Below are 27,926 nucleotides of genomic sequence, written 5' to 3'. Positions count from 1 at the left end.
AAGTACTGCTATGTTCTAGGGATACAAATATGGAAAAGAAAGACAGTGCCTGTCCTCAAGGAGTATATATCCTATTGAGAGAAGATAACACACAAAAGGAAGCTGAAAAGTGGGGAGAGGAGGGAAGGGAAGGTACCAGTCTAGGCTACAGTATGATGGAGAAAGCCAAAGGAGTTCATCCAGGAGGGGAATGAAGAGATGACCCTCTTTAAATGGGTGTTTGGGGTAGAGCTCTATACTCCTACCCTTTTATCAAGTAATTGTTGGGGAGAGAGGGGGCACTGCTGTGGTATGAGTCCCAAGGCCGATGTGGATGGCAAGGCATTGTGAGGAAAGTGCTTTGGAAATCCCAAAGCATTGTACAAAGATGAGTTCTCATCTAGTCTAGCCCTTTCAAGCCTAAGATCACACAGGGAGTAGTGATTGTGCTGGGATTTGAGCCTTCCTTTTCCAGCCCCACTGGGATGGATCCTTCTCCTGTGCTTATAAACAGATTCCCCACATGTCCGCAAACTTTCCTTCTTGTCACCTCCTTAAATTAAACTGTTTATTTTCCTCTGTGACACTGCATCCTTTAAAACCTTCCTCAAAGAGCCCATTCTTTTCCTCACTTCTCCTCATTCAAGCCAAGAGAAGGGGCTGCTGCACCTTCTGAATGAAGGGCAACACCGTGATGGCAGGCGGCAGAGAGCACCACTGGCCAAGTGAGCAAGTTACCTCGTGTAGCCAGACTCAGCTTCAGTTTTCTCATCTCTAAAGTGTTGATGAGAATTATTGCTCTGCCTACTTAGTTTTTTCCTTCACTTATAATTCTGTATGTAGAATTGCAGTTTGTAACTGTGTGTGTGTGTGCGTGTGTGTGTGTGTGTGTAAAAGTAGTTTGAAGAAACATAGTCCCACGACTGAAAATTTCAAGTGGAGACTGAGTAGGAGTCACTTCTCCAGGTTGTCGTACATGGGATATCTGCCAATTATGGTCAGGATTTTAAGGTTTCTTTTAGCGCTAAGATTCTATAATTATTACGCCGAACTGTGGCATCATCTTCCAGGACTCCTCCATATTTATCAAATACTTTAGCCTGTAGTTCTGTCAGTCTTCTCCATCCTGTCCCCTTCCTTCATTCTCCATTCAGGTTGGTGATTATCCTGTTACAGGGGATAATTTTCTATTGAGGAGAGAGGAAAGGGAATTTATTTGGAAATGGAAGCGATGTTAAAACAAGATTATTTTTTGAGAGAGGAAAAAAAATGAAGGGCAAATGACCTGGAAGGCTTGTAGATGACTGTGACAGCCCTGGGCTTGTTTGATTGAAGGGAACCTTAAAGGAGGAGAAGTTTTTAAATGATCATAGATGGGCATTATGAAAGAGAGGAGGAGCAGGTAGAGGAGGCCTGTTTTTCCTCCTGGACCAGTGTTTAAATTTTTTTTTAACTTAAATTAAATATCTCTGGACACAAATAGCTCATTATGATAAGGGGTTCAATTTGCAAAAGGGCCACTTAACCTTCCAACTAGGCAAAAATTAATTTCTTTAATATATATCAGCTTTATCTTTATTAAATGCCATTGGTTACAAGAAGACCAGGAAAGAGGATGTCATTGGTTAAGCAGAGGGCTTAGCCTCAAAGCCATCTCCACACCCAGTGAAATCATTCTATGAACACATTTTCCTGATGAGCTACAGTCATTTTTGTATATTAAAGAAAGCACAGAAGCAAATTTCTGGCATACCGTTTAAATTAATAGCTATAAGTTGAAATTAAGCAAAATTTAGATTAGTAACTCCAAATTATAGGCAGTGTTTTTCAAAATATTTTGATAACATGAATCTTTTCCTAAATTAATGGGAAAAAAAGCCAATATTCTGACACCTTTTTTTTTCACATAAGACGATTGTAATCGATACAAAGAACAATTCGTTGTTCCTTTTTCAGTGCCTCACATAAGATGAGCAAACCTCTTTTAGTACTGCCAAAAGAGGTTTGCTCATTTTTGTCTGTACCTGACTAAAGTCTGTCTCTTTGGTTCTTTGCGATAGAGGACTCTAATATATCAAGGCAATAGTGTTGAAATGAGATCAAGTAAAGAATCATTTGAGTCATATTTATTAAGCTGATTCACATAGATAAAAAGTGAACTTTTAGTAGTGCTCATTATTTTTTTCAGATCTTAATTTCTTTTTTCTTTTCCCTCTTACAGACACCAAAGATGTTGACCAGAAAGATTAAACTTTGGGACATAAATGCCCATATCACATGCCGCCTGTGCAATGGATACCTAATTGATGCTACCACTGTAACGGAGTGTTTGCATACCTGTATGTATAAAAGTTATTTTAGAATGTTAAAAATTTTAAAAACTCAAGTGACATAGGTCCCTTATTTCTGGCTGAAGATCATTCTGTGCTGGATCCAAGCATATGCATGAGCCAAGTATGGAAAAAGCTGTACTGTACCATTTTAGTTCCAAAGTATACAGTGGAAGCACATAAGGAAAAAGGACTATAGTTGGTTTTATGGAATTTTAGTAGTAGTAATTTGTAATAGAAGAAGCAAATGGGAAAATAAAAAATAATTGAAGCAGTATATTTAAGAAAGTTCAATTATGTAGTGACAGTTTGTCTTCATAATCATTATAGAAATTAGAAAAATTGCTTGTAAATAAAATGTGCAGAAGCTATAATACATTAAATTTCTTAAAAATTAGTTAACCTGTGATGTTTAAACAATTTACAAGTAAATTACTTATGGGAAAAAGCCAGCCACAGGCATTTGGACCAATTAGTTATCTTAGTACAGAAGGTATATTCAGAGTTGACACATGGGAGATAGGCCTCATTCTTACAGAACTGGTTAGTAGACATAGCCCTTTATTATAGAACATATTAAAGAAGAATCCTATATCCAGTTTAAAAAAATTGACAAATTTGATATATTAGGAAAGATACACGCAGAGTATTTTTGAACTGACACACACACCATTAGTTTTGATGGGTCTAGAGTAAAAATTAAGGGCTTGTTGACCCGAGTGTTGGGACAAGTGACCAGTGAGCTAAAGGACTTTTTGTTCATGAGGAAAGTTCCAAAGAAGCCCTGGTGAGGTTTCCTTCCATGACAGTCAAAGTGAAAACTATGGTCAAGATAGAGGGACCCAGGGATGTGCTGTTAAATGTTTAATAGCTGGCTCTCTAGGATTTAAAAAAAAGTCCACAGGACAGAATGCATTATTAACATTTTCCCCATTACTTTATAAGTGCAGACAGTAAATCAAGTCCTGGTTGGTAGCATTTACCAATTTTCAGTGTTTAAATGTGTGATTGTTTTCAATGTATAAATGCTCCCACTGAAAATTTAACAATTGTTGTCCAGCTTGCTCCAGCACACTCCTGGTAGGAACACTAAATACTTAAGCTTCACATTGAGGAAAAGCAAACATGGTTCCTATCTTGGAAAGGAAAACTTAAATAACCCGATCTGTTAGTTTCTTGCAGGTATCTGTCATGTGAACAAGGGGAATTAGTAGTCACAGTTTAATCCAGGGTCAGCAGATTTGCTTTAGATGATTCTGATAGCACATGTTTATGTAGCACTTTACATTCCTCACAACAGCCATATACAACAAGCAGTACAAGGAATATTTTACTTTTTATAGATTACATTTTATAGATTAAATTGAACCCTGGTTTCCTCAGTGTCTTGAAGGAAGTGACTTGCCTAATATTGAATAGTCAATAATGCGTCTTTGACTCCAAGTCTAGTGTTCTTCCCACTATATCATGTCGCCCCAAAATTTAGGAGCTAGATAAATTTATTAATATATTAAAAAGTGCTTTTCAAATGTAAAAAAAAAAGCACATTTCAGATGCTAAACCCTATTAAGCCATTAAAAAATATTTATAGATTGAGAGATTAGGAGGACAAATTATATTATTTGTGACCTAAGTGACCTCACAAAAGACTGGGAATTTTCTCTCATTGAGGTAGATTTTCTACTTTCCTAGCCATGCATGAGCATTTAGTATGTTTTAAGGCAAGAAGGAAGATTCAGGTGCTGGGGACTCTACCCCCCTCCTTCACTGAGCAAGCAGATGAGAAGGACTTGGGAAGAAGGGTGTAGAGACCCTTTATTTTAATAATTTAATGACACTGGAAGGCTAGGACAACTAAAAGTTTTTTGAAGTTAGTGATTGTTGGAGCAAGGGCCATGAATTGAGGGCCTATAAGGTAAAGTACAGTTTGTGATGGGCTCCAGTGAGCCATGGTATGATGGGGAAACACAGCATCATAATACTTAGAGATGGAAAGGATCTTCAAACTTTGACTCTAAATTGAATGGTTCTTGCTACTATAATGATGCACAACTTCCTCCTCTTTTTTGTGGCACATCAGCTGGTGACAGGAGGGGGTGGTAGAAGCTGATCTGGAGTCCCTCCCCCACATGCTTTTCTTGCATTGGATGGAATCCAGAGTCAATACGACACATCTGGTACTTAATAAGAATCCTAATATGCTCTATGTAATACATAAAGCCATGCATTTGAATTTACATTTGTTTTTACTATTAATTACTATTAAAAATATTAGATACTGTGATAAAATTTCTAAATGTTATATAGTAATTGGTCCAAAGATTGAAAAATTCTGATTTAGACTTTTCAAAAAGACTGATAACATTAGAGGCCAAATGAAAATACCATGAAAAATGTAGGGGAAGAGGCCACTTGATGTGGTAGAAAGAACCCTAGACTCTTGAGTCTTGATCCCCAGGTTCTGATCTTGACTCATCTGCAAGTCACTTCACCTCTCTGGAGTTCAGTGTGGTTATCTGGAAAAGAATGGAATTGAATCAGATGATTTCAAAGTTCTGCTTTAACTGTGATCTCAGTGGTGGGAGAAATAGGCATAAAGCGCCATTGGATTTGTTTTTACAAATGGTCTACAGGGGGAAATTGAGGGGTGGTTTTTTGAAGTTTGCAAATGGTACTAAGCATAGTGAAATGTCACGTGAGCAGGGTTCATGCAAAACTGGCCAAAGTTCATAGCTTAGATCTAGGGTGTCATCCACCTTCCCACACTCCTCCCAGTGCAGCCTGACCTAGATTAAAATGGAATTGGGAAATATTATTAAACTAAATAAAAATACAATAAAACATAGATAATGTTAGGATGTGGTTTTCTAAGCCTGGGGAAATCTGTATGTTAGTGTTTAATGGCTCCTGTTTCTATTTGAGTTTGACACTGTTGCCTGAACTATTCCTCTCACCCCAATATCATTTTAATCATCGTAAGTAAACCACTGTGGGTCAAAAAGTAATTAGAAATAATGTACCCTCCTTTCTCTAGGGTTACAGAAAAAAACTTAAGGTATGAAAAAGATAGGAGACAGAAAATTCTGTAAGATGAGATCTAAGGCCCTTATAACTTGTTATGTAGAGGCGATGCTGGAGAGCCTTGAATTTGGCAACATTGTACTAGCAGCTGGCCTTTTTCCTTGGCTTTTCTGGGTAGCAGCTGTATCATTTAACTCAGCTGCTTACAGCTCCTTTTATTGGAGACTCTTGAGTGTGTAGCAAAGAACTACATGTCTCATAGTCAGCAGGAATTGCTATCAATGTGACCCTGACAATTTCTCATGAACATAAAATAGGATATGAATACCCTTTAGTATCATGTTCAAATAAATACTCTTTATCATATTACTATATGTATTTTAATGCTTAATAAACCCATTTGTTTTGATCGTTTAAAATTTCAGCTGGTACTGCAGTTGAGTTTTTTTTGCATTATCTTAACTGAAAGGTAGATGTCACTGTTTAACTTTACAATGTGGTTTTATAATCTTAAGTATTTTAAGTGTGGTGTATGTACTAAGGATTGTTAATATGCCAGTGGGTGATACATTTGAGGGTTCTGGGGAACATCGATTTTTAAAATATGATGAAAGCCTACCTCCCACCCCTACCCTGCAGAGTGAAAATGGAAAAAGCAAATTAGAAATGTTTTTTTTCTGGTAATTATGGTAAGGAAAATAAAACTCATTCAGATATACCTTTTGATTAGCTGTATTTTTAGATGCTGGTGGGGTAGCTTGTTCAAAACTATTCTAGTTGACTTATATTCAGCTTTAACCAATCCAGAATATTCTGATGCCTGATTCTTGAAGGTGAAGCCAGTATCATACGCACTCTGGCCAGAGCTACTAGGTCTGGCTATACCAGACCACCAAGGACCAGCTGAGCTACAGGATGTGCAGCAGCCCCTGCAGCTGCTCTGCTTAAGTATGGAGGGGCTGCAGTCTTGGCCAGTTGAGTCAGTACCCACAACAATGAAAGAATCATTTCAGTCCTAAGTTAGTTCAAAGGAAAGGTTATGACCTTTTAGTCTTCATCTAAGTGAATATGATTTTTAAAAACAGTCTCACAGTGAAAATGTTGAGATTCTGAAACTTCTGTCCCATTACCTCATGGCCCTTGACATTGGTCCCCACACCTGAATCAGTTTGCCTGTCTCTTCCATTTTTCACCTTTTACCCCCCAAACACAGAAAAGCAAGCAAAGTAGATTTAGTGGGGGGAGAGGGCCCACGTTTTTTGTCCACTGTCAGCTTAGGGGTGATAAGAGTATCAAATCATTTCCTGCCTGAAGCCAGGAATAAGGTATGCATGTGAAAATTTGAAGAATGAACTTTTCAAATCTTTAGAAATTCATGGTAACTCATTTTTAGGCACTTAAAGATATTCATAATAGTTTGTATGAACACTTTCTAATTTGAGAATTTAGTTTTCTAACTTTAAATATACTTTTGAAAACAGTCTGTAGAAGTTGCCTGGTAAAGTATTTGGAAGAAAATAACACTTGTCCTACGTGTAGAATTGTTATTCATCAGAGTCATCCGCTGCAATACATTGGGTAAGTACGCATTATAAGAGAGAAAGAAGATATGAAACTAACAGTGCATGAAAATAACTTGCATATTGGCGTGGTGACAGCATATTGTATGGTAAAATTATTCATCATAGTTTTTAAAAATTTAATTATGTATATCTCCTTTGTGGCTAATCATGCTAATTAATGGCATTTCTTCTTGGTGTGGATTAAAATACAGTTCCTCATGCATATACCAAGTGCCCCTTTTCTGTTCTTCTGCTTTTAGGGCATGCCACTGTGTGTTATGATGTCTCTTGGCCTAAAGAACTACACATTTTCTTCCTTTAAAATGAAATAATCTCTGTTCACACTCCACAAATGTTTGTCCAACATAAATTGGAAGGTTGAATTTCTAAGGGTGATTGAAAATTTCATATTTTAAAATAAATTTTTAAAAAAATCTTAATTTTCAGAAACTAAATTTGACTAAATGTTATTTTTTTTGTTCGTAATAATATTTTTATGTTTACACAATATTTAAAACTTAATGTAGTAGGTGCAGTAGATTCTGACCTTCTAGAAGGACTTGTGCTGAGAGAGAGCCCCTTAGCACTCCTGCCCAGAACCTTGTTCAACATCTAGACTCTTGTCTGCAGTTATGGATGGCTTGTTTTCTTATACCCCAGGAAGCAGACACTTCTTAAAACTCTGTCTTGTATTCCCGGTCCTCCCTTCACATGGGGAATGACTGAGATAGTTTCTTCACATATACATGGACTCAGTCAGCATTTACCTGTTGGGCATAGAGTAGTTCTTGAGTGTGCTAGGGCAAGACACATGAGGCTCCTGCTTTCAATTCCACAACCATTTACTAAGTGCATGGCCCTGCGGATGCGAGAACCAAAGCCAAAGAGTCTTTGACTTCATGTAAATTACATTCTTCTATGGGGGTACAACTTGGAGCCAGATAAGAGAGCAGTAAGAAGCAGGGATCTGGGAAGATTGCAGAGGAGATGGTGGCCTCTGAGCCAGACCTGAAGGGAGAGGTTGTCTTTGGAGGTCAGGGTGGGCCTGAGGTAGAGCTTGTGTGAGCTCCTGGAAGGAGACAATAGAATGGGGAATTGGGGGTGTAGTCCAGTAAGAAATAAAACTAGAAGGGTAGGTAGGAACCAAATGGACAAGACCTTTGAATGTCAGGCTGAATTTGGATTTTGTCCTAGAGGAATAGGGAGCCACTAAAGCTATTTTGAACAATGGAGTTTAAGCTGCAGTGGTGAATTATGGCTGTGAAGAAGTAGTTACAGAAGTGCTGTGCAGGTTGGCTGGAATGAAGAAGAGTCTCTCAGACAGAGACAGGAGGGAAGGGGAGGGGAAACTTTCTGAGAGGGGGCCCTGCCTGCTCAGACACAAATGTCCTTGATGAAAGGTGCCTTAGTGTCTAGGGTGGCACCTGTGGAAGCAGCTGCTCTTTAGTTATTTGAAGCCCTTCCACATTAACAACTCTGCACCTGTTCCTGAATTTACCTTGTTCATTTGCCTAGCCATTAATTACCTGAAGCTACTGATACTTCTGCCCTGGTACAGTCTGGACTCAGTAACCTGGATTGCCCAACTTTACTCCAAGTCCCATAGGTGAATCTACTGTATGACTTAGACTGCTGACTTTTAAACTTCCCATTGGGAAAACTGCAATAATAGGAGCATCATTGGTGGTTGCAGAAAAGAAGAAGAAAATTTACTTTGTTTTTGACATGTTAAGTTTTAAGTGGCTGTGAGTTATTTAAAATGGAGATTTTTAGGAAGAGGTAGAGAATTGGAAAGAAGATAATATATCTAAACTAAAGATGGTATAGTTGTAAATTTGTAAATCTCCACACAGATTCAGTAGAATTGATTTTGTTGTTCAAGTGTTCTCTCTTTAGATACAGTAGCTTCTTGGAAACTAACTGCTTCTTAGAATAAGGTGTTATAAGAGAAGATCTTGACTATGCCTGCTCTCCTAACCCTATACATGTGTTTGGCCACTGGTTACATAGGGACTGAGAAGTGAAATATTTCTAAAGTCTTAAGGAATCTTCAAATGAGTAGGGCAATACAAGGTGAGGCAATGAAAAGTCAGGATTGCCTGTTTAAAGGGAACAGAAGTTTGGATGGGCTAGAATTCTGTCGGGGAATTAAACTTTGCAAAATGAACTGCCACTTTTCTAGGTTCTGTTCTGTTCTGTTGACTGGGGGTGAGATGGTTACTGAACAATGTTGCAGACAGTGGTTAAAAAATCTCCTATTTGAGAAAGAGACCGCTATGAGCTCTACTCCTAATGTTCCTTCAACACTTTTTCTCTAGCCTAAACATCCAGTTCTTTGTATGGCATCCTGCTTACCTTACTCTTAACACCTTTTATCTTATCAGTGTTTTTCCCAAGATGTGGCTACCAGAACTGAACCCAGTACTTCTGATATAATCTGACTGGGGCATAGTAAAGTGGATGTCATTTTCCTCAGTTGGGACATTATGCCTTGCTTAATACTACCTGAGACATGTTAGCTGCTCCAACGGTCCTGTTATACTGTTGTTGAGCTTTCCACTAACTCCCCTCCCTCCTCCTCCCCCCGCAGTCTGTTTCAAACGATTGTCTGGCCACGCCCCTCCAATTATTTACTTGTAAAGTTATTTCTTCCAACCCAGGAGAGCAGAAATAGGGATTATGGCAACAGAGTATGGACTTTGGCAGATCCCACCAATTTGGAAGATCTTTGAGTGTGAACCCAGCAATTGATTATTTATTGGGCATTGGAGGACTAACGTAGTTTGCAAAGGTTCATCTTTAAAATATTGGTGGCAGATATTTTTTGGCCACATCAACTCAAAGAAGACAGTCTATTTAGCAGTGGAGGAGTTATAACTTACATTGTTATGCACACTAATCCGTTCACAAATTTTTTGGATGAATTAGGCTTTAAAGAAGAGTTTTTAAGTAGGACCTAGCAGGGCAGAAACTATATAACATAATCTTAGAAAGTCAGCAGAAATTTTCTGTTTATTTAGAAAGATTGGGGATTACTCTAACCAACAAAAATCACTGTTGATTCAGGTTATTGGATCCCATTAACTGTCAGAGATTTGTATTCCTATACTTTACAATTTAATATGCTTGCTGACAGTGAGATATGGAGATGAAAGGTAAGACTTCATCAGTTCTTTTGTCTTTGCAAATTTTCATACATAAACTTTTACCTCTCGGGAAGTACCAATTTTGTTATTAGAGAAAAAAGTCAACTAAATAGAGCCTTTTATTTAAGTTAAATCTACTCTTCTTGATTCAATTAAAAGTTGACCCCATGCTACTCTTCTTGTGGCTTTACCTATACCCATTGAAGCGTGACTAAGACTTTTGGTTCCAGTGACAGCTATTTTTGAGGTAATTATCAGGTTCTCAGGTTGGGTGCTTTCTGAAGTTTTTTTTGCAGTACAGGAAGGCAGGATTACATTATTGGTTCAGAACACTTTATGTGTGCATGAATATTATTAATAGCAGCAGCTTATTGATAACAGTTTAACAGCTTTTTGACATATAACAGGGCTTGAATTCATGTCACTCAAATCACAAAATTTTACTACATCTCATTAAAATTACTGTGTTTCACAAAATTGTCTGTTAAGAAATTTATTTGCAGACTGGCTCTTGTATAGCACTTGAAGCTAGTTGGCGCAGTGGATGGAACACCAAGCCTGGAGTCAGAAAGACTTGAATTCAAATATGGCCTGAGATACTTATGATCTGTGTGACCCTGGACAAGTCACTTTAAACCCCTTCCTTCTGTGTGCCTCAGTTTTCTCAACTGCAAAATGGGGATAATAACAGTACTTAGCTCACAGGTTTATCATAAGGATAAAATTAGATATTAATTGTAAAGCACTTAGCACATTGCCTGACATAGAAATGTTTATTTCCTTTCCCTCATGACAATCACATTTTGAAATTACACCTGAAACCTCACAGGTCATGATGGGACTCTTCCATTGTTTTTTGTTGTTGTTTTTAAAATAAATTTTGTTGATACCTTACGGTTTTTTTTAACATCACTAAAATTTTACCCACTATCTCTCCTGCCCTCCCAGAGAACCATCCCATATATATAACAAAAGAATGTTTGTGAAGGGAAAAAAGTAAAAGAAAAAGAGAAAAAAATATCAGCAAAACTTACCAATACTTCAAAAAAGTGTGGGAATGTGTTCAATGTCCTCTGCCAAAGAGTGGCCCCCTTCATTACTGAAATTGGTTAAATGTTAATTAGTGTCTTTCATCATAGATAAGTGATGGTCATTGGAAGTATACAGTCATCTGATGACTATCAGAAAACATTGAGGGCCTCATTGCACATGATATCTTGCCAGTGATATTATAAAACTGTATCAACTCAGGGCATACCTACTGGTGCTTACACTTTAATATTGGAAATTATGGTAGGGCTTTCCAACTCTGGATCTACGGTATTATGATTCTGTATACAAGACAATTCTGTTTTTCCCTTTCAAAACCCAGAATAATTTAGAAATACAGATGATTAAAATGCTCTTTCATATTTTTATACTTTTCTATAACTTAATAAATTTTCATGTATGCATGATCCCTAACTTACATAATGTTCATTTAACAAAGTATATTCTAAACAAATTATAATTTTTAAAAACACATGTGTTTATGGCTTTTAGCTTTTTAAAAATGAGAAACATAATGCATCTCATTGGATTCTTCTACAGTGCAAAAAATAAATACTTCCAAACCTTTGTGATTTTGTGTATTGCTCAATGCAAGATAGAAAAGGAAATTTAAAAAGAACACTTCAATTTGCATCTTATGATAATTTCAGATGTTTTTTAATTGTAATTTTGTTTTTGCTTTTTTTGCCAGTCATGACAGGACAATGCAAGATATTGTTTACAAATTGGTACCAGGCCTCCAAGAAGGTAAGTCTTAGAATGTCAGAATTTAGTTATTAAATTATATATATATCACTGATAGCAGAAATGCCATGGAATTTCTTCTCACTTATTTTTCCTCTTGCAGTACTATATAGTCTTGTGTGTCCCTCAAATTTCTAATGTTAAATGGATTTTTTTTTACCTATTATAATTTGACATTTGGCTAGAACTTGCCTCTTTTCCACCATGATCTGTCTTGTATTCATAATGTCTTTTCCATTTCTACAGAAAGACCTTATCTATGATCATTTGTGTATGCACAGAAATGTTGGGTTTTTTTTGGGTTTCCTGTGGTCATTCAGACTTGCATGTATCCTGTGCCATCCTGGCAGTGTAATTCACTGAGCCTAGTAAGTCAGCCTAGTTGTGTTCTCCCAGTCCAACCCAACAAGCATTCATTAGGTGCTTACTGTCTGCAAAGTGTTGTGTGAGGTTCTAGAAAGAAGAATAGTCCCTGTCTTCAAGAAGCTCATAGTCTGCTAGGGAGGTGGAACATGCAAACAGACATGTGTACAAGGAGTGTGTATGTGTGTGTGTGTGTGTGTGTAAATTTTGTTGGTGCCTTTTGTACATCGTAGTCATTTGTAGAAGAGCACTTTCTCTGGTAAATAAGCCCCTCATAACACAGGTAAATAGTTAAGGAAAAACAGGTCTGAGATAATCTATGCAGCATTAGTACCCTGAGGATGCCAACTTCTCAGCCAAGAGAAGGAGGTATGTTTCCTTACCTGCTGCTGGGGATTTTTATTCAAATAACTAGATTTGAGCTCGCTTTAAGGATGCTTTTCATTTATATCAATGTAGTCATTTTGTATATTCTTTTGGTTCTGTTCATTCCACTCTGCATTTGTTTATACCACTCTATCTGTGTTCCTTTGAATTTCTCATATTCCATCACATCCATGTGTGGTTTTTCCAGACCTCCCCTGGTCAGCTGGCACCCCCTTTTTTCCAGCATTTACCTCATGCAACTCCCTAAACACTTTACTAGCTACTGAGTCATAACCAGCTTATGATCTACCTGCTTTTGGTGGAGGGAATTCCCACACCAGAACTTTCCAGTACTGACAAAAATCACAACTGCTTCTTATTTGCCCATGGAGTCACTACTGTGTCTTTCTTTGATATTAGAGAGAAGAAGAAAATACTTAGGCAGAGAGAGAGAGGGAGAGAGAGAAGTGAAGATACTGAGATGTTAACAGTTTGGAGGAGAAAGTATTAAGGAATCTTACCTTAGTTGGTCTTAATTTTCTCAGGGAAGTAGAAAACAGTCATTTGTATTTAAAGGGAGAGAAGCTCTGGAGTTGGAGGATTGATTAGAGGAGAATACTCTTGGGGGTTGGGGGGAAATGAGATAGGGAATCATTGGTTATGGAAATGTCTTTAATCCTATATTCCTTTGGTGGGTTCTGCGTACTTACATCTGAATCCTATCCCAGAATGTAAGTCCATTCTAAACTCATACTCTGGATTTCAACACCTTGCTTCAACTACTTCTCCCTTGCCTTCTCCATTCATCCCTGTGGCCCTCCTCTCCCCTTGGTGAGCTCTTCCCACAACCTCCATTTTGAAGAAGGGCCCATCCATCCCTCATTCTCTGGGCTTCACCACCTCCATGCCAGTACCCGCTCCCCTACCCCACCTCCTGCTTTTCAGCTCCTTTTTATGTGTTGTCTCCTGAAGTTGAGTTGAAGGGAAACTGGGACTATAATGTCTGGGTGTAAGAGCCTTCACACTGCCTATTCTTTTGGCAGTCCAAACCTACACTTTTCAGAGCATTTCTCCTCTCAAGTTGGAAAATCTCTCTCACTAGCATGGGACAGACTTCTTAGATGGATGAATCTTATTCAGAGGAGAAAGAAAAGACATTTTAGAACAGAAATTTTCCTTTGATTATAATTTTTAGAATTTGGGGAGAGAAGAAATGATCAGCTTGGGCTTGATTCACTCAAGCACTTGGTACTAATGGCCTGCTACAGAAGTATTTTCACTCCCCCAGCTTTTGTCTGCTGGCCTGTAGAACAGCTGTGAAGTTTTTACCCTATTCATTTGGAATCAGAGAAGTGTTCTTTGCCTCGTCTTTGGAAGCTTTATGCAGAATGTGGTAGTCACCAACAAAGGTGCTTGTGTTTTTTATGTCTAGATCTTTCATTCTTCTTTTAGGCCCTCTTCAATATGATCCAAAGTATAACTTTTCTTATTTATGTTGCATAATTTCAGTACTTTTTTTGTGGACCTTTCTCAGTTCAGGTGAAATCAGAATCTTGTGTGACGTATATATTCCAATAGGCCATTAATCCCATTTTAAAATATTTCATGGGGCACAGGGTAAGCTTCATTAGACTTGAATTATGTTTAAATGGAAACTACTTTAGAGGAGGTATTGTTTCTTTCTTTTTTTTTGTTTTTGGCTACCTGAGTTTCTTACCTCCATCTCTCCTACCTTCTTGGCTCTGCTAACTACCAGTCTTGTACCCCAGAATACAAGTGTAGGAAAATCAAAAGCAATAATCAACCAAATTCACATTTCTGTTACATAGATTGACCACTTTATGAACTAGGATTTGCAAAGACATCTGTTCTACAGGATCTTTCATTTTATCAAATTCCTTTGAGCCAGATCAGCAAAGCTTTAACTATGAGCCGTCTGCTCGAACAGGAAAATAATTCTGCTCAGTAGAATGCATTCTTAAATTGGTGTTCATTAAATAGGATTTTACCCGTATTATTCAGGCAGCTAAGACTAGTGGCAAAGGATTCAATTCTTGTACCTATTGAAACACGGTCTTAGTAATAGTATACTTTGTGTCTCTACCCAGGACTGTTGGTCTGAAGCCAATACTCTTGAGATGGTAGCAAGTACCATTTTGGAAGTTTCCTCAGGAATAGACAAAGTGTTTTATTTTAAAATTCTATGACCTTAAATGGAAGAGATCTCCATTTTGCTCTTCATACAAGATTTCCATGGACTGTGTTATACCTAGGGCACAGATTTAGCAGTTCCACAGCTATGACCATTTGTAGTTCCCCTGTGAGGTCAAAAAGACAGGGTGGAACACAGGTGCAGGCAATGAGAGACTAAAGGTTTAAGGCTAGCCAGAAAGGGAGATTGAAGGGTTCCCCAAAAGAAGTCACTAGGCAACAAGCCCACAAACACAGCAGAGAATATAAATGAACGTGACTTCTAACAAAACCAGAGAGCCATGTGTTACAGGCTTAGTAATTCCAAGGTCAGGAGTTAAACTTCACAAGGTAAATAAGTTGTTCAGAAATCACCTTTCTGGGCACTGTCTACATTTAATAGCTGGTCTTACATTTGGCCTGGCTTTGGCATTGCTCCCCAATAGGGCTTCCAGGTCTCCTAAGGCCATGACTTAGGAGGAAAAGAAAAGGGCCCAATGAAGGGGAGGAGGAAGGTGTGTGATGCTGTATGACTTTTCTATGACTTCATTGTCTGATTCTTACCCCAAAAGACCAGGACTGATGGTTTGTGGCTATTAAATTATAACTGACATCCATTTGTCTTTCTCACTGGTGGAGAAGGGAGATTAGGTAGTTGTTTCACCATGATTTCTCCATATGTATATATTTTAAAATATTGCCATCTTTTGTTTTATATCACTGTATTTCCTTCTTTTTCTCGTGTTGATGCTATCCTATGTAACAAAGTATTAAAAAAAACCAAAAATAGTTCAGAAAAACAGACCAACATATCAGCCAACTTTGTCTGATGTGTAGTTATCCATACCCATGGCTCTCTGGAAAGAAAGGAGATGCATTCTCATATCTCTACTTTGTGGACATATTTGGTCAATATGATTTCACAGTTTGTCCTCTCTGTTTACATTGTTGTATATTGTACATTGTATATATTTTCTGGTTCTGCTTACTTCCTTTTGTATCAATTCTTTATAAGTGTTTCCATACTTCTCTACATTTATCATCTTCAGTGTTTCTTATGGCATAGTAATATTCGTTTATTCATGTGCCACAATTTTTTTAAACTTGACCCTGATGAGTAGGCATCTACTTTGTTTCCAGTCCTTTGCAGTTACACAAAGTGTTGCTATAAATATTTGATGTGTATTCTTTTCATCATTGGCTTCTTTGGAGATATGTGACTGGCAGAGGGATCTCTGGGGTCAGCGAGTGTGGATATTTTAGTCGGCTTCTTTGCATTGCTCCAGATTTCTTTCCAGAATGTTTTTCAGAATGACCAGTTCATAGCCCCAGTAATATCATGCTAGCATGCCTGTCTTTCTACAAACTTCTAGTATTATCTTTCAGTCTTCTTTTGTATTTGCCAATTTGATGGGTAAGAGGGGAATCTGCAAAATTATTTTGATTTGCATTTTTCATTAATGATTTGGAGCATTCTTCAATATGCTTGTTAATGGTTTACAATTCGTGTGTGTGTGTGTGTGTGTTCACTTTTAATGAATGCTAGAGGCCCATGTTACAGTAATAGTTTGTGAAAAAGATTAGAAAGAACAGATAACCCTTGATTAGCCAGTAAATTACTGTGTACAAAGTGGGTGCTTAGTAATCTTGATTGAATGGGGTAGCACAGAGGGAGGTTGTTAATAGGTGTATTTAACAAACAGCTGTATCTCCGATCTCACGTCTATTTCCAATGAATGCTTTTTGGACACTTTCAATTATATGAACTGCTAGGCATGCTATATAAAATGGGCAAGAGGTAGCATTTGTGGATGTTAGATTGGAAGCATTTAATTTCAGAACTGGAACATAGATGGATCACCCAACCATTCCTGAGAAAATGGGAGGCCCAGAGAGGGAAAGGGATCTGTAGGAGTCGCACAATGATTTGGACAGCTGCACATAATTTTATTTTTATTTAAGGAGGCTTACAGGTTATTCATTTGCATAATCAGGCACTGGTTCAGCACCTCCTGTTTTCATTTAACAAACCCAAAGCCACTCAGGAGTGACTGAATCAAGGCAGGAACCCTCAACTCCTGACTCTTTCCACTATATCTCTATCCCTAGAGCAATTTGCCATCTAAATTATCAGTTTTCTTCAGCTGACAGTTCTGTGAGATCTTATTGTTGGTGGGGCAAAGTTTTAATATGATAAAAGCATTCTATTGGCCTTGTTAAAATAAAAGATAAATGTTGTTTTTAATAGCGGAAATGAGGAAACAGAGGGAATTCTATCACAAATTAGGCATGGAAGTGCCAGGAGACATCAAAGGGGAGACTTGCTCTGCAAAGCAGCACTTAGACTCACATCGGAATGGTAAGCCATCTTCTGACTAGTTCTTGTGGTGATCAGTTACACTAAGAATCTCTTTAAACTCTGTTAAATTAGAAGCTTTACTCAGCACTCAGATTCTGTGTTCAGTAGTCTGTATTCCAACATAACTCATGTTTTTGAACATTTATGGGGACCCATGAACCTTGGTACAGATAATGACATGTGAAGATAATAACAGATAATGAGAGTGAAGAAACATTTTCTCATGTAGGCCAGGAAATGTAGAGGTTGTGGATAAGAAGATTGTTTACCCCAGAATACATTTCCCACATAGAAAATGAGAGGGAAAGTATCAGAACAACCCGCATTTTGTCTAAGCATATATCACAGGAAGAGAAAATGCATAAAATTGGGTGAAGGAGGAGCAGTAGGGAAGTGTGTTCCAGAATAGGTATTCTCAGAGAAGATAGAGGAGACTTGCCTCCTCTTTATCTGTTGTGCCTGAGGCAACATAAAGCAACTGTCCCAGACTTTCTGGGAATAAAATCTCTTTTCTGAACTAATTCAGGTGATTCTACCCTTCAGCATTCACATTTCCCTAATCTCATTGACCTCTGTATTCCAGTTTGAGTCATTAAGCCTCCTTGGATTTTCTTGCTCCCTGAGCTGATTTGACTTCCTGGTTTCAGATGCCTGTTTACCTGAACTCTAACTGTCCCATGTCACACACACTACCCCCCCCCCCCCCCCCACGCACATACACACTTTCTACCATAGTCATCATCTCTAGGTGCATTGGTTATTAACCCACTTGCCTCTCTCCTACCGCCGTCTACACACACACACCCCCTTTTCATTTGGACAGGACCTTGAAGGTCAACTAGTCAGACCAAACCTGAATAAAGATAACTATTCCCAACAAGTGGAAATCTGCCCTTTGCTTGAACACTACAAGTGCAGGGGAACCCACTCCCTCCCAAGGTAGCTCATTCCACTTTGAGATTTTGCTTAATTACTAAGAACCTTTTTCTTGCTTCAAGACTAAATTTATCTCTTTGCAAATTCTACTCATTTTTTATAGTTCTGCCTTCTAAAAGCAAAACTAGTCTAATCCTTCCATGTGATAGCACAATTACCTCTTTTTTCACTCAAGTTTTACTTTCTGCAGGCCAAACATCCTTAGTTCTTTTAGCTCGTAGGAAATCAGCTTGAGACCTTTAAACTTCCTGGTGACTCTCTTCTGGATAGTCTAAGCTTATAAATGTCCTCCCTAAAATATGATGCCCAGAATTGTACATAATACTCTAAATGATTAAGGCAGAGGCCAGTGGAACTACTTATTGTCACCTCCCTAGTTTTAGGAACCCCTGGTCCCTAGGTCCTTTTTCAACATTATTCTAATTACTAGGTGTTTTTTTTCCCACAAGGAAAAAGAGAAAAATCACCATCATTAGACATATGTTATAAAAAACCTATCCTGTTTTAGACTAAGTGTACTTTTTCTTTCTAATTTGATTCTTTTTTTTATCTTTTTAAAAAAAATTTTTTTGAGGGGGGGAAGACAGGGTAATTGGGGTTAAGTGACTTACCCAATGTCACACAGCTAGTAAGTGTGTCAAGTGTCTGAGGCCGGATTTGAACTCAGGTCCTCCTGACTCCAGGGCTGGTGCTCTACTCACTCTGCCATCTAGCTGCCTCTCTAATTTGATTCTTAGCTAAAGTTCTCTAAATCTAGGCACAGTTCATCTTTCTTCTCCATGGCCCCAAATGAGAATGGTTCCTTCTCTTTAGAACAAAATCCCCAGTTTAAGGACTTGCCCAACTGAGCTCTTTGAATCGGGTTTATTGGTTCATTTTCACAGTCCCAGTTCAGTTTAGACAGTCAGAATGCCTAATGCTCTGAGAGCCTTGTGATGTTTCACTTTGTCATTTGTAATAGTTAATTAACGTCTTCCATCCTCCTCCAAAGGGAAAATCAGGTAAATACAAATCAGGTAACATGTTCCCATCACCTCAAAACTATGGATGATCAGATAAATACAGATCTGTAGATAATTCTGTGATCCCATCAGTGTGGGTACAGATTACAAGCCTTTTTGCCACTTCATCTTGTACTATTCTATCTCTTGTTTTTCCATAAATCCTCTATAGAGGATTCACTCCACATCTGGAGTCCTTCCTGTGGTTCAAGAATGTCAGTATGGATATAGTTCAGTTCTTCTAGTTGTTTGTATCAACTTGCTGGTCCTAGATACAGATTTCACTTAAAGAGCACTAGCTGTGAAATTAACCTATGACTCAGTTGTTCTCAGCACTCTGTGTCCTCCCCCTTTCTGCCATCACTTTCCTTGCAGAAGTTGAAGAGGCCACACACAACCAAAGGCTGGTTTTTCATGGACTGCTCTGGCCACCAGATTCATTACTTGATATGTTACCTTTTGGTGATGAACCTCCCTGTACTTAGCAAGACACACACATTCAAAGTCTTTCCTGTTTATTAGAATCTTCAGGAGGTTGTGCCCACTGGCACATCAGCCTTCGAGAACCACAGGTACCTTCCATGTTATAGAGGTCTTGGAGTAGGACTTTTTAACAGAGATAGACAAAATAAGTCACTTCCTTAAAAAAAAAGTTTTATTGACATTTTTTGCTTTTATATCACAAAAATTTCTCCCCATGTTCCTACCTTTCCCCCTCCAAGAGAGCCATCTCTTTCGACAAATAGTTTTTGTTTGTTTGTTTTTTAAATAAAAAGAGAAAGAAGGCAAAAAAAATCAACAAAAGTGTTTAAGAATTTTCTGGCAACAGGGTGAAGCATATAAGAATTTGAAGATAAAAGGAAAGAGGTAGACTTCTAGAGATGAGTAATATCCTCTGTGATTTCACCATGGTGAGAAGTAGGGACTTTTCTGACACCACCATCACATGTCCATGTAGAAGGATAAAGTCTAGGCTCTTAAGGAGGAAGTCTGCCATTCTTACATAGTCTGTATGGGGTCACGACCCACAGTTTAAGAAGCATTGCAGGGGTCATGAGTGCAAAAAGTTTAAGAAGCCCTGGGCTAAACCTTAATTTGACTTGGCTTTCAGTGAAGGGTTAATATCACAGGTTCTCCCCAGTTACTATAGTATTAAATGCATTAATAATCTTCATTGACACATGAAATGAGCTAAATTACTTAGTTTTTTTTATTAGTATAGTATTTTTCCCCTTTTCTTAACATTTCTTTCTGAGTGAACAGTGACTGTTCTAGTTAAATATAAACTCCTGGAACATTTTATTCCTAAAGGCTATAACTTTTTTTTTTTACAGGAAAGATTCTATTTTTAACAATCAACAGTAATAAAAATTTCCTAACAATTGTTAGATAGTATGGGACTACATATGTTTTTTTCCTTCAGGACTTACGTTGAAAAAAACTTAAACATTAACATCATGTTAGATGCTCTAAGAGCTAACAGTATGGAAAAGACATGGTAGATATCAGCTCACCTTGTGATAATTTATGAAATATTGTAGGGTGATATACCTATTCAGAAAACTTCTTATCTGATATTAAGTAACTGGGGCCTGGTGAATGATCTAGTTTTGAAGAAGACCATGCTCTTTTAGAGTCCATTGCACCTAAGTTATCTGCCTTTGATTTTGCATGCATTCCATAGGCAAATACTCTGCTTACTATGTTATTTAGACTTTAGTGTTTTGATATCACTTTGACTTATACTGCATAGACTTGAGTAATGAACAAGACATTCTGGATTTCGTCAGTAAAGTATTTACTTTGTATTAAAAGGTGAAACAAAAGCCGATGACAGTTCCAATAAGGAAACATCAGAAGAAAAACAAGAAGAGGATAATGACTATCACAGAAGTGATGAACAGGTAGTTTATCTTTCCATCAATATTTGTGTCTTAAAATGCTCTTTTGCTGGTATTTATGTTTCTGGACATGTAACATTTAGCACATTTTAAAAGTTCACAAGTACATTAGAAGCCTGTGGCTTTACCCCGATAAGTTTTGTTCTTAACAGATAATAAAGTCATCTGCATGTTGGCTTCACAAAAACATTTTGTTCCATCACTAGGCCTAGACTCAGATAGATTTTAAAGAGAATTAGCTGCTCAATAAACATCCTAAGAATTTTAGGATTTCTCTAATAGGATATACCAACCTTAGGTGTTTTTATGGAGTTTACACTATAGTAAAGGAATAAGTAGATACAGATAACTATAATATTGAATATTATGTGATAATCACATTAGATTGCTATGTCAAGTCAGAAGAGAATTGCTTCCTTGAGGGATTAGAATAGGCTTCCTGGAAGAGGCGTCTTTGACTTAACCTCTAAACAATGAGTAAGAATTCATTGGGTGGCAAGAGATAAGGGAGGGCATTCTAGCTGTGCACAACAGGAGAGCAAAAGCACAGGAGTGAATTGGTGGGTGTATAAAGTTTAGGTCAGATTCTTAATCTTGTTTGTGTTATGGACCCTTTTGGCAGTCTGTTGAAACCTATAGACTCTCTTCTCAGAACAATGTTTTTAAATGAATGAACTAAAATACATAGAGTAACAAGAGAAACCATTGTATTGGAATGAAGTTTTTGAAGCATTTAAAAATTCATAGACCATTAGGTCAAGAACCTCTGGTCAAGAGTAATAAGAACTAAAACTAGAAAGATGGGTTGTAGAGTTCCTAGAGTACCTGGGGGAATGTTTGAACTTTACTTGGCAGATAGTAGGAAACTACTGAAGCTTTTTGAACAGAGGTTCAATGTAACTACACAGTTTTAAAGACAAGATTATGCTTGTAGCAGTTTAAAGGATGGTTTGGAGGGAGAGGAGGCCTTGCACATAGTGGGCACTTAAAAAATACTTGTTGGATCAAAGACAGGAAAACATATTGGAAGGTTGTTGCCATTGGGTGGGTAGTAAATGAGCATCTATAGGAGGGCAACTGGAGTAGGAATGGAGAAGGGAGACTTTAATGCAAGATAGGCAGGAATGTGCTAGAGCCACCTTGCTAAACTGTCTCTTGGGTTTAGAGACTGAGCCAACGCTTAAATTTTCAGTGTGATTATTTACACTTTGGAAATGGGCAAATGCTACAAATCAGGATTTGATTTATTGTTTTGTTGATTGTCTAGATCTAAGAAGGTGATGGAAAAATATTAATAATACAGATTAAACTCAAAGGTGTGTCATGCATGCAGTTTTGGTTATTTTTTTTTGAGTGCTGCTTATTAAATATTTACCAGCACACCTCTGAAGATATGTTATAGAAGTTGAATGAACAGGACCCTGGAATCGATGGGATATGCGAAGGAAATTCAGAAAGATAACCCCAGAATTACAGATATAGGAAACTCAATGGTATTTACACAGATGGAAGGAAGAAAGAAGTAATAGGTTTAAAGAGAAAGAAAATCAGCTTGGTACATGTTGAGCTCCAGTAGCCAGTAGAACATCCTGTAGATGCTTTGAGATGTAAATCTAATTTCTGAAGACAATGGGAGGTATTTGTGAGTCATCTGACTAGAGGTCATAGTTAAAAATAAGATTGCCAAGGGAGAAAGTATAGAGACAAACAACAAGAGGGCTGAAGGCAGACCCTTGAGGAACAGTCACATACTTAAAGGAGTCATGAAGAAAATGAGGAGTGGATGAAGGAGACAAAGAGGAGAGATCAGAAAGACAGAGTGTAGCATCTCTGAAGCCGAGGGGAGAGCAAGGCTCTCTAAGCACTGACTGGTCAGCGGTGTTAGAGCTGCAGAGACATCCACGAGGACTGTGACTAAAGAAAGGCCTTTGGATTTGGTGGTGAGAGCTCATTGCGGACCTTTTAGGAAGCCATCTCATTAGCATTGTGGAAATGAGAGCGTGAGGGCAGAGACTTGGAAAGATAGTGTAGTAAGGACAGGAAGGAATTAGATATAGACATGTTTTTCAAGGAGGTCAGCAGTAAAGGAAAGGATAGAGGTAAGACAAGGCCAGTTCAGTAGCTATGAGTGTCAAGGAAGACTGCCAGGTTTAGAGGGGCCTGAGCATGTTCTTTGCACTCAGATATGGAGGAGGTGTTATCAGGAGAGGGGCGTAATGGAATAGTCTCAGAGGAGGCAAGAGGGAAGGCATCAGTGGTGTAGTGGGAAGGGGGGAGTCTTAGGAGGAGGAGGGACACCTTCTGTCTCATGCTGCTTTTTTGAACGATGGAGTAAGGAAGCTGGGAATCAATGTTAATCTATTCTTTTGATCCTAGATATAGTCTTGTCCTGCAATCCTTTACTCAGGAAAGCCTAAGTTCTAAACCAGCCTGAGCCATTTACTAACTGGGGGAGCTTGGGGAAGTCATTTAACCCCTCTGAGCCTCAGGTTCCTCATCTGTAAGATGGATATAATAACAACACCTACCTCACAGGGCTGTTGTGAGGGTCCAGTGAGATAATATGTGTAAAATGCTTTGCAAACCTTAAAGTACTACATAAATGTGAGCTATTGCTACCTTCTAGGATATTGTTTCCCAGATTGTTCTGTGGACCCTGTTGTTTTGAACAATATGAATAAGGATTTTGTGAGAAAATTTGATTTTAGTGGTACTTTTTCCTCAAATATTAAATATGAAGTATTCATTTGGTAATTTTTTTGTTACAGAAATAGAATTTGTTTTTTTCCAAGATTTCCCTAATTTTTTGCTTATCCTGGAGCTATTCCTTCTTCCAGATCCCCCTATATTTATGGACTCCCTCAATATATTTCATTTCAGGAACCAACATGTTCAATGGCCAGATAAGGGAAATGCTGCTCTGGGAAATAGGGATGTAATTCAGTGTGATTATGAACATAATCAGAGTATACAGAAATCCATATATCTCCAAACATGCTGATGGTACCACATGCAGACAGAAAATGTTTTGTTTTGGTTTTTTTTTTTGTGAAATAAACATAGCCCTTTGGATTAATGATCAGCTTAAAGAAAGCTAAAGCCATATCAGTTTTCATTAAGGAGAAAAAATTATAAAGTATTTTTGTGAGAGTTTATTTTCAGGACTAAAAGCACTCATATCTTTTTATCTGGTCATCACATTACCTAGTGATACAAAGAGAAATAAAAATCCAAATCACGAAAGATTGTGATTTTGGGTGAGTCATAAAGTACAATATTGTATCACTCCAAAGCATAATGTCCAACTTTCTGTATGATGATGAGTCTTAGAAAGAAGACAGGTACATCTTCTTGAATGGCTTCTTCACCTTCTTTTTTGAGTCTTATTTCAGTACTTTGATGGATCCAATCTACATGCTGGGGGCCTTCCTGACATTTTGTGATAGAACACGTGGGCTATCTCTATATCAGTTATCTCTTGCTCTTACTGTGTAACCAACCCATCTTGTTTTCCCTGGTGACTTCTTTTTACCTGCTTCCTTTGCATAATTCTTAGTTGGGAGTGTGTTGAAGCCTATTCGTGCCAACTATGTACCTCTCTCCATTGGTCTCTGGGTATCCCTCAGCTTCCATAACTTGTAGCTACATAGCATCACTGAAAAGAAATTTGTAGTTAACAAGATGCACCTTTGGTCACCTTCCTTTTGTAAGAGAGTTGGTACTGTCGTTAAGGAACATTATGTATGCTGTTCGACATGATCAATATGTTAGTGGTTTTGCTGGTTGTTAGAAAGAAAGGCTCTTGGAGTGGGGGAGGGGTGCAGGGGGAGGTGGGTATATTGGGAAATTAATGTGGTGTAAAAACAAAGCCTTCAATAAATTAAAAAAAAACAGATGGACTTGTGTTTTGGAGAGAAGCTTGTGGTCATTACAAGAACTGTGTAGTTTCCCAAAGACTACTGTCTTCCTCCTATTCAATCCCTGGACCCAGCACATTCACAGTGCCTGTATTAGATGTATTGCTCAGATGGACCAACTCTATGGGTTGTCCGTTCAACTGCATATAAAAATATAGACAATAAGCATTCTTCATCTGTTTCATTTGTCCTATGTACATGATTAGGCCAAATTCTCTCGAGTGATTATGGATCTAATTGAAGAGGCTGTGCAGTATTTCTGGGCTTGATGCAATTAGTGGGATATCATTTGCAGACAGGAACATCTGGAAGACCTGAATCATCAGTAGGGAATCCTGCTTTCCTTTGTGCCCTGCACACTGCATCATTTATGATGGGGGCAAAACACCTTTGATGAACTGAATATTTTTCCCCATTTTATGCTGCACTTGATATTAATGACCTGAGGTTCATTGAATGAAGTTATATCTTGTTGACTTTTTCAAGGACTATTTTATAATTCTGGGTACCTTTTTGGAGTAAAGCCCTTAGTTTAAGCCAGTACTCGACTAAATCATACTGCTTTAAAGAAAGTCATCAAACAGTAAACACAATGAGATCTTGTATTTATGATACTCAGTTAAGTGTGAGATTATAAGCACATGTTCTGCTATAGAATGTAATTAGCAAAAGCTTGCCTGTTTCCTTGTTTTGTCATCAAGGTGATCTCAATGTTTGTAAGTTATTTTCATAAAAAAAATTGTAGAAATGGAAAAGAAGGCACACAGGTCAATAGATCTGAAATTTTTGTCAAGCTTTCGTTCTCTCCTTTTCGAGATATCTTGAAATTATACCTCAACACCCTCAGAAGTACAGCCCTCCCAGCTTTGACCTCTTTGTATGTGCATGATGATCCAGCTACTTTTTCTTTATTTTCTTTATTAATATTACTACCTTCTTATGTAGTAGCACACCAAAGGCTCTACTGTCTAAATATTGTGGCTTTGCTGTCACTTTGTAGTGAAAAGAATTCTTTTAAAAAAAAGCTTTATCTCTGTTTTTCATTTTTTTATCTACTTTTTTAGCTTTCCAGTTTTATCCTTAAATGGTCAAGATGACTATACCTAGTTGGGTTTCTCACCAAACTTTTTGTCTAAAGCTATGTTTGCCCCTCCACTGGTTCTTGCTACTTTATGAGGCAGTGCTTCTCATAAGTTTAAACCATCCTTCCAAAATCTAACAAATTAGTCTATTCTGTACATCAGTATTGCCCTTAGTGACTATCTCTGTGTTTTGCAAGGAGAACACATTAATTTTGTTTCGTCAATTTGTTGACGTTGATTAAATTTGTTTTAGGAAATGGTAAATGTCTAGGTCGATGTCTGTTCTTTATCCAATCCCCATTTTGAGGCATCAGTAATTTGTTTAAATGAGTTATGAGTTGCCTCAGTTATATGTCATATCTTCATCTCATTTTTATCCTTTTTTTCTAATTTGATACTGATTTTGTTTTTGCTTGATTGGTGGCCTGACTCTGATTTAGAAATAACTCACATCAGTCACTAATGGTATCTTAAATGCTTCATGTGTTTCTTTGAGTCATGTTTGACATTAAATTGCACAGCTGTCAATAACAATGAAATACCAAAAGTAAGCCCACTAGTGTGTTAGTGATAATTTCTCCAGTATGCCTTTACTAGGCAGAAAATAGGCTGATATGAACTGATCTGAAATGGAAACTGTAAGTTAGGAAGTAAAAAAGTCCTGTGGATGCACAATTGTGAATGATGGAGCGTACCTGTGAACTTTCAGGAAAATCTACAGTAGGTGGACCAGTGTAGTGGTCAACACTCAGAAATGGAATTGTTCTTTATTAAAAAAAAAAAAACAAAAAAAACAAATTCAGCAGCCCTTGGTACAGAGGTAGTAAAACCACAAAAACAGGTTTGATGCTGTTCATAGCTTTAACTACTGTTTAAGGGCATTCACATGCAAATGGCATAGAGATTACCTCATAGACACTTCATCTAGTCCCCTCCCTGAATAACATCAGCACAACATATGCCATATGTTTTGAAATGTAAATCTACACAGTATAGAGTTTAGACTGAATTTTTCTGCCCTGTCACTGCACTGCTTGCAGATCTCCCCATTCCTATTCTTAACCATGACTGAAAGCACAGTATTTTATTTGAAAAGAGAACTAAGAACAGTAGAGTAGTTGATGATGCCGAAAGGATAACACAGTGAGAGTTGGAAAGGATCCTTAGAGATCATCTATGAGGTGACCGACTTAGAGATTCTCATTTTATAAATAAAGAAATGAATCCATAAGGATTCAGTAGAACCAAAAGCCATTGAAAATATCACCCTATTTCAGCTTCTTTGTTTCTGTCTCCCCGTATTTATGCCCCATGATGAAACATAACTAAACCAGGGCTGCCTCACTCAGCCTGGCATCTCTGTCCAGCAGATAGCAATCAGAGCAAATTCCAAGCCAGAACACGGAAGATCTCTTAAGGTTTCAAAAGTGAATTCCTAAAGCCCAGAGCGCGTTCTGTTTAATGTGTAGTACTAAACTTCATTTCATGAAAGATATTACTCTATTTTTTAAAGTATCTTAGAGTGGCTTAAAAATTTAAAAATCTGATGCTAAAGTGGTAGGAAAAAAGACTCTTCTCCATTTTGCAATCAGTTCCTGAAGAGCTCATCAGTTTGTGAAAGGACTGTTATCACCCCTCCAGAGGTCAAAGCAGCTTAGTATACACATATTCATGAGATGGATTCCGTAGCCATGAATTCAACCTCCTAATGTCACAAAGGCCAACGGTGCTAGAATGGATTCACCTGTGATTATGGAGGGGCCATGAGGCAGAGGAAATGGAGTACAGTGGAAAAAGTACCAGATTCAGAGTTATAGGTCCAGGATTCAGCTCCCAGATGAGCCGTTTACTACCTATAGCAGGTTATTTTCCTTATTTGTAAACCCACAGAGTCAGACTCAGGGCTCCCTTTCAGTTCTAAGCCTATAATTCTAGGATCCTGTCCCATCTGGTAACAGTAGAGGAGCTGATAGCGAGTC

At 37.9% G+C, this 27,926-nt stretch overlaps 1 protein-coding gene across 2 annotated transcripts in view; it reads left to right on the top strand.

Annotated features, from left to right (window-relative positions):
* The window catches only part of PCGF3 (polycomb group ring finger 3), a 112,373-nt gene that overhangs the window by 72,133 nt on the left and 12,314 nt on the right, over positions 1 to 27,926 (top strand). For both annotated transcript variants that reach the window (XM_036763259.1, XM_036763260.1), the window contains 5 exons: positions 2,201 to 2,318; positions 6,812 to 6,908; positions 11,780 to 11,835; positions 17,000 to 17,110; positions 20,863 to 20,951. In XM_036763259.1, coding sequence (XP_036619154.1) covers positions 2,210 to 2,318; positions 6,812 to 6,908; positions 11,780 to 11,835; positions 17,000 to 17,110; positions 20,863 to 20,951 — 462 coding nt within the window. In that variant the 5' untranslated portion in view covers positions 2,201 to 2,209. The remainder of the gene's footprint in view (positions 1 to 2,200; positions 2,319 to 6,811; positions 6,909 to 11,779; positions 11,836 to 16,999; positions 17,111 to 20,862; positions 20,952 to 27,926) is intronic.

The sequence above is a fragment of the Trichosurus vulpecula genome, chromosome 6 (genome assembly GCF_011100635.1).
Source record: "Trichosurus vulpecula isolate mTriVul1 chromosome 6, mTriVul1.pri, whole genome shotgun sequence".
Taxonomy (NCBI): domain Eukaryota; kingdom Metazoa; phylum Chordata; class Mammalia; order Diprotodontia; family Phalangeridae; genus Trichosurus; species Trichosurus vulpecula.
The sequence above is the reverse complement of the archived record's forward strand: the minus strand, read 5'-3'. Positions and strand labels throughout refer to the sequence as shown.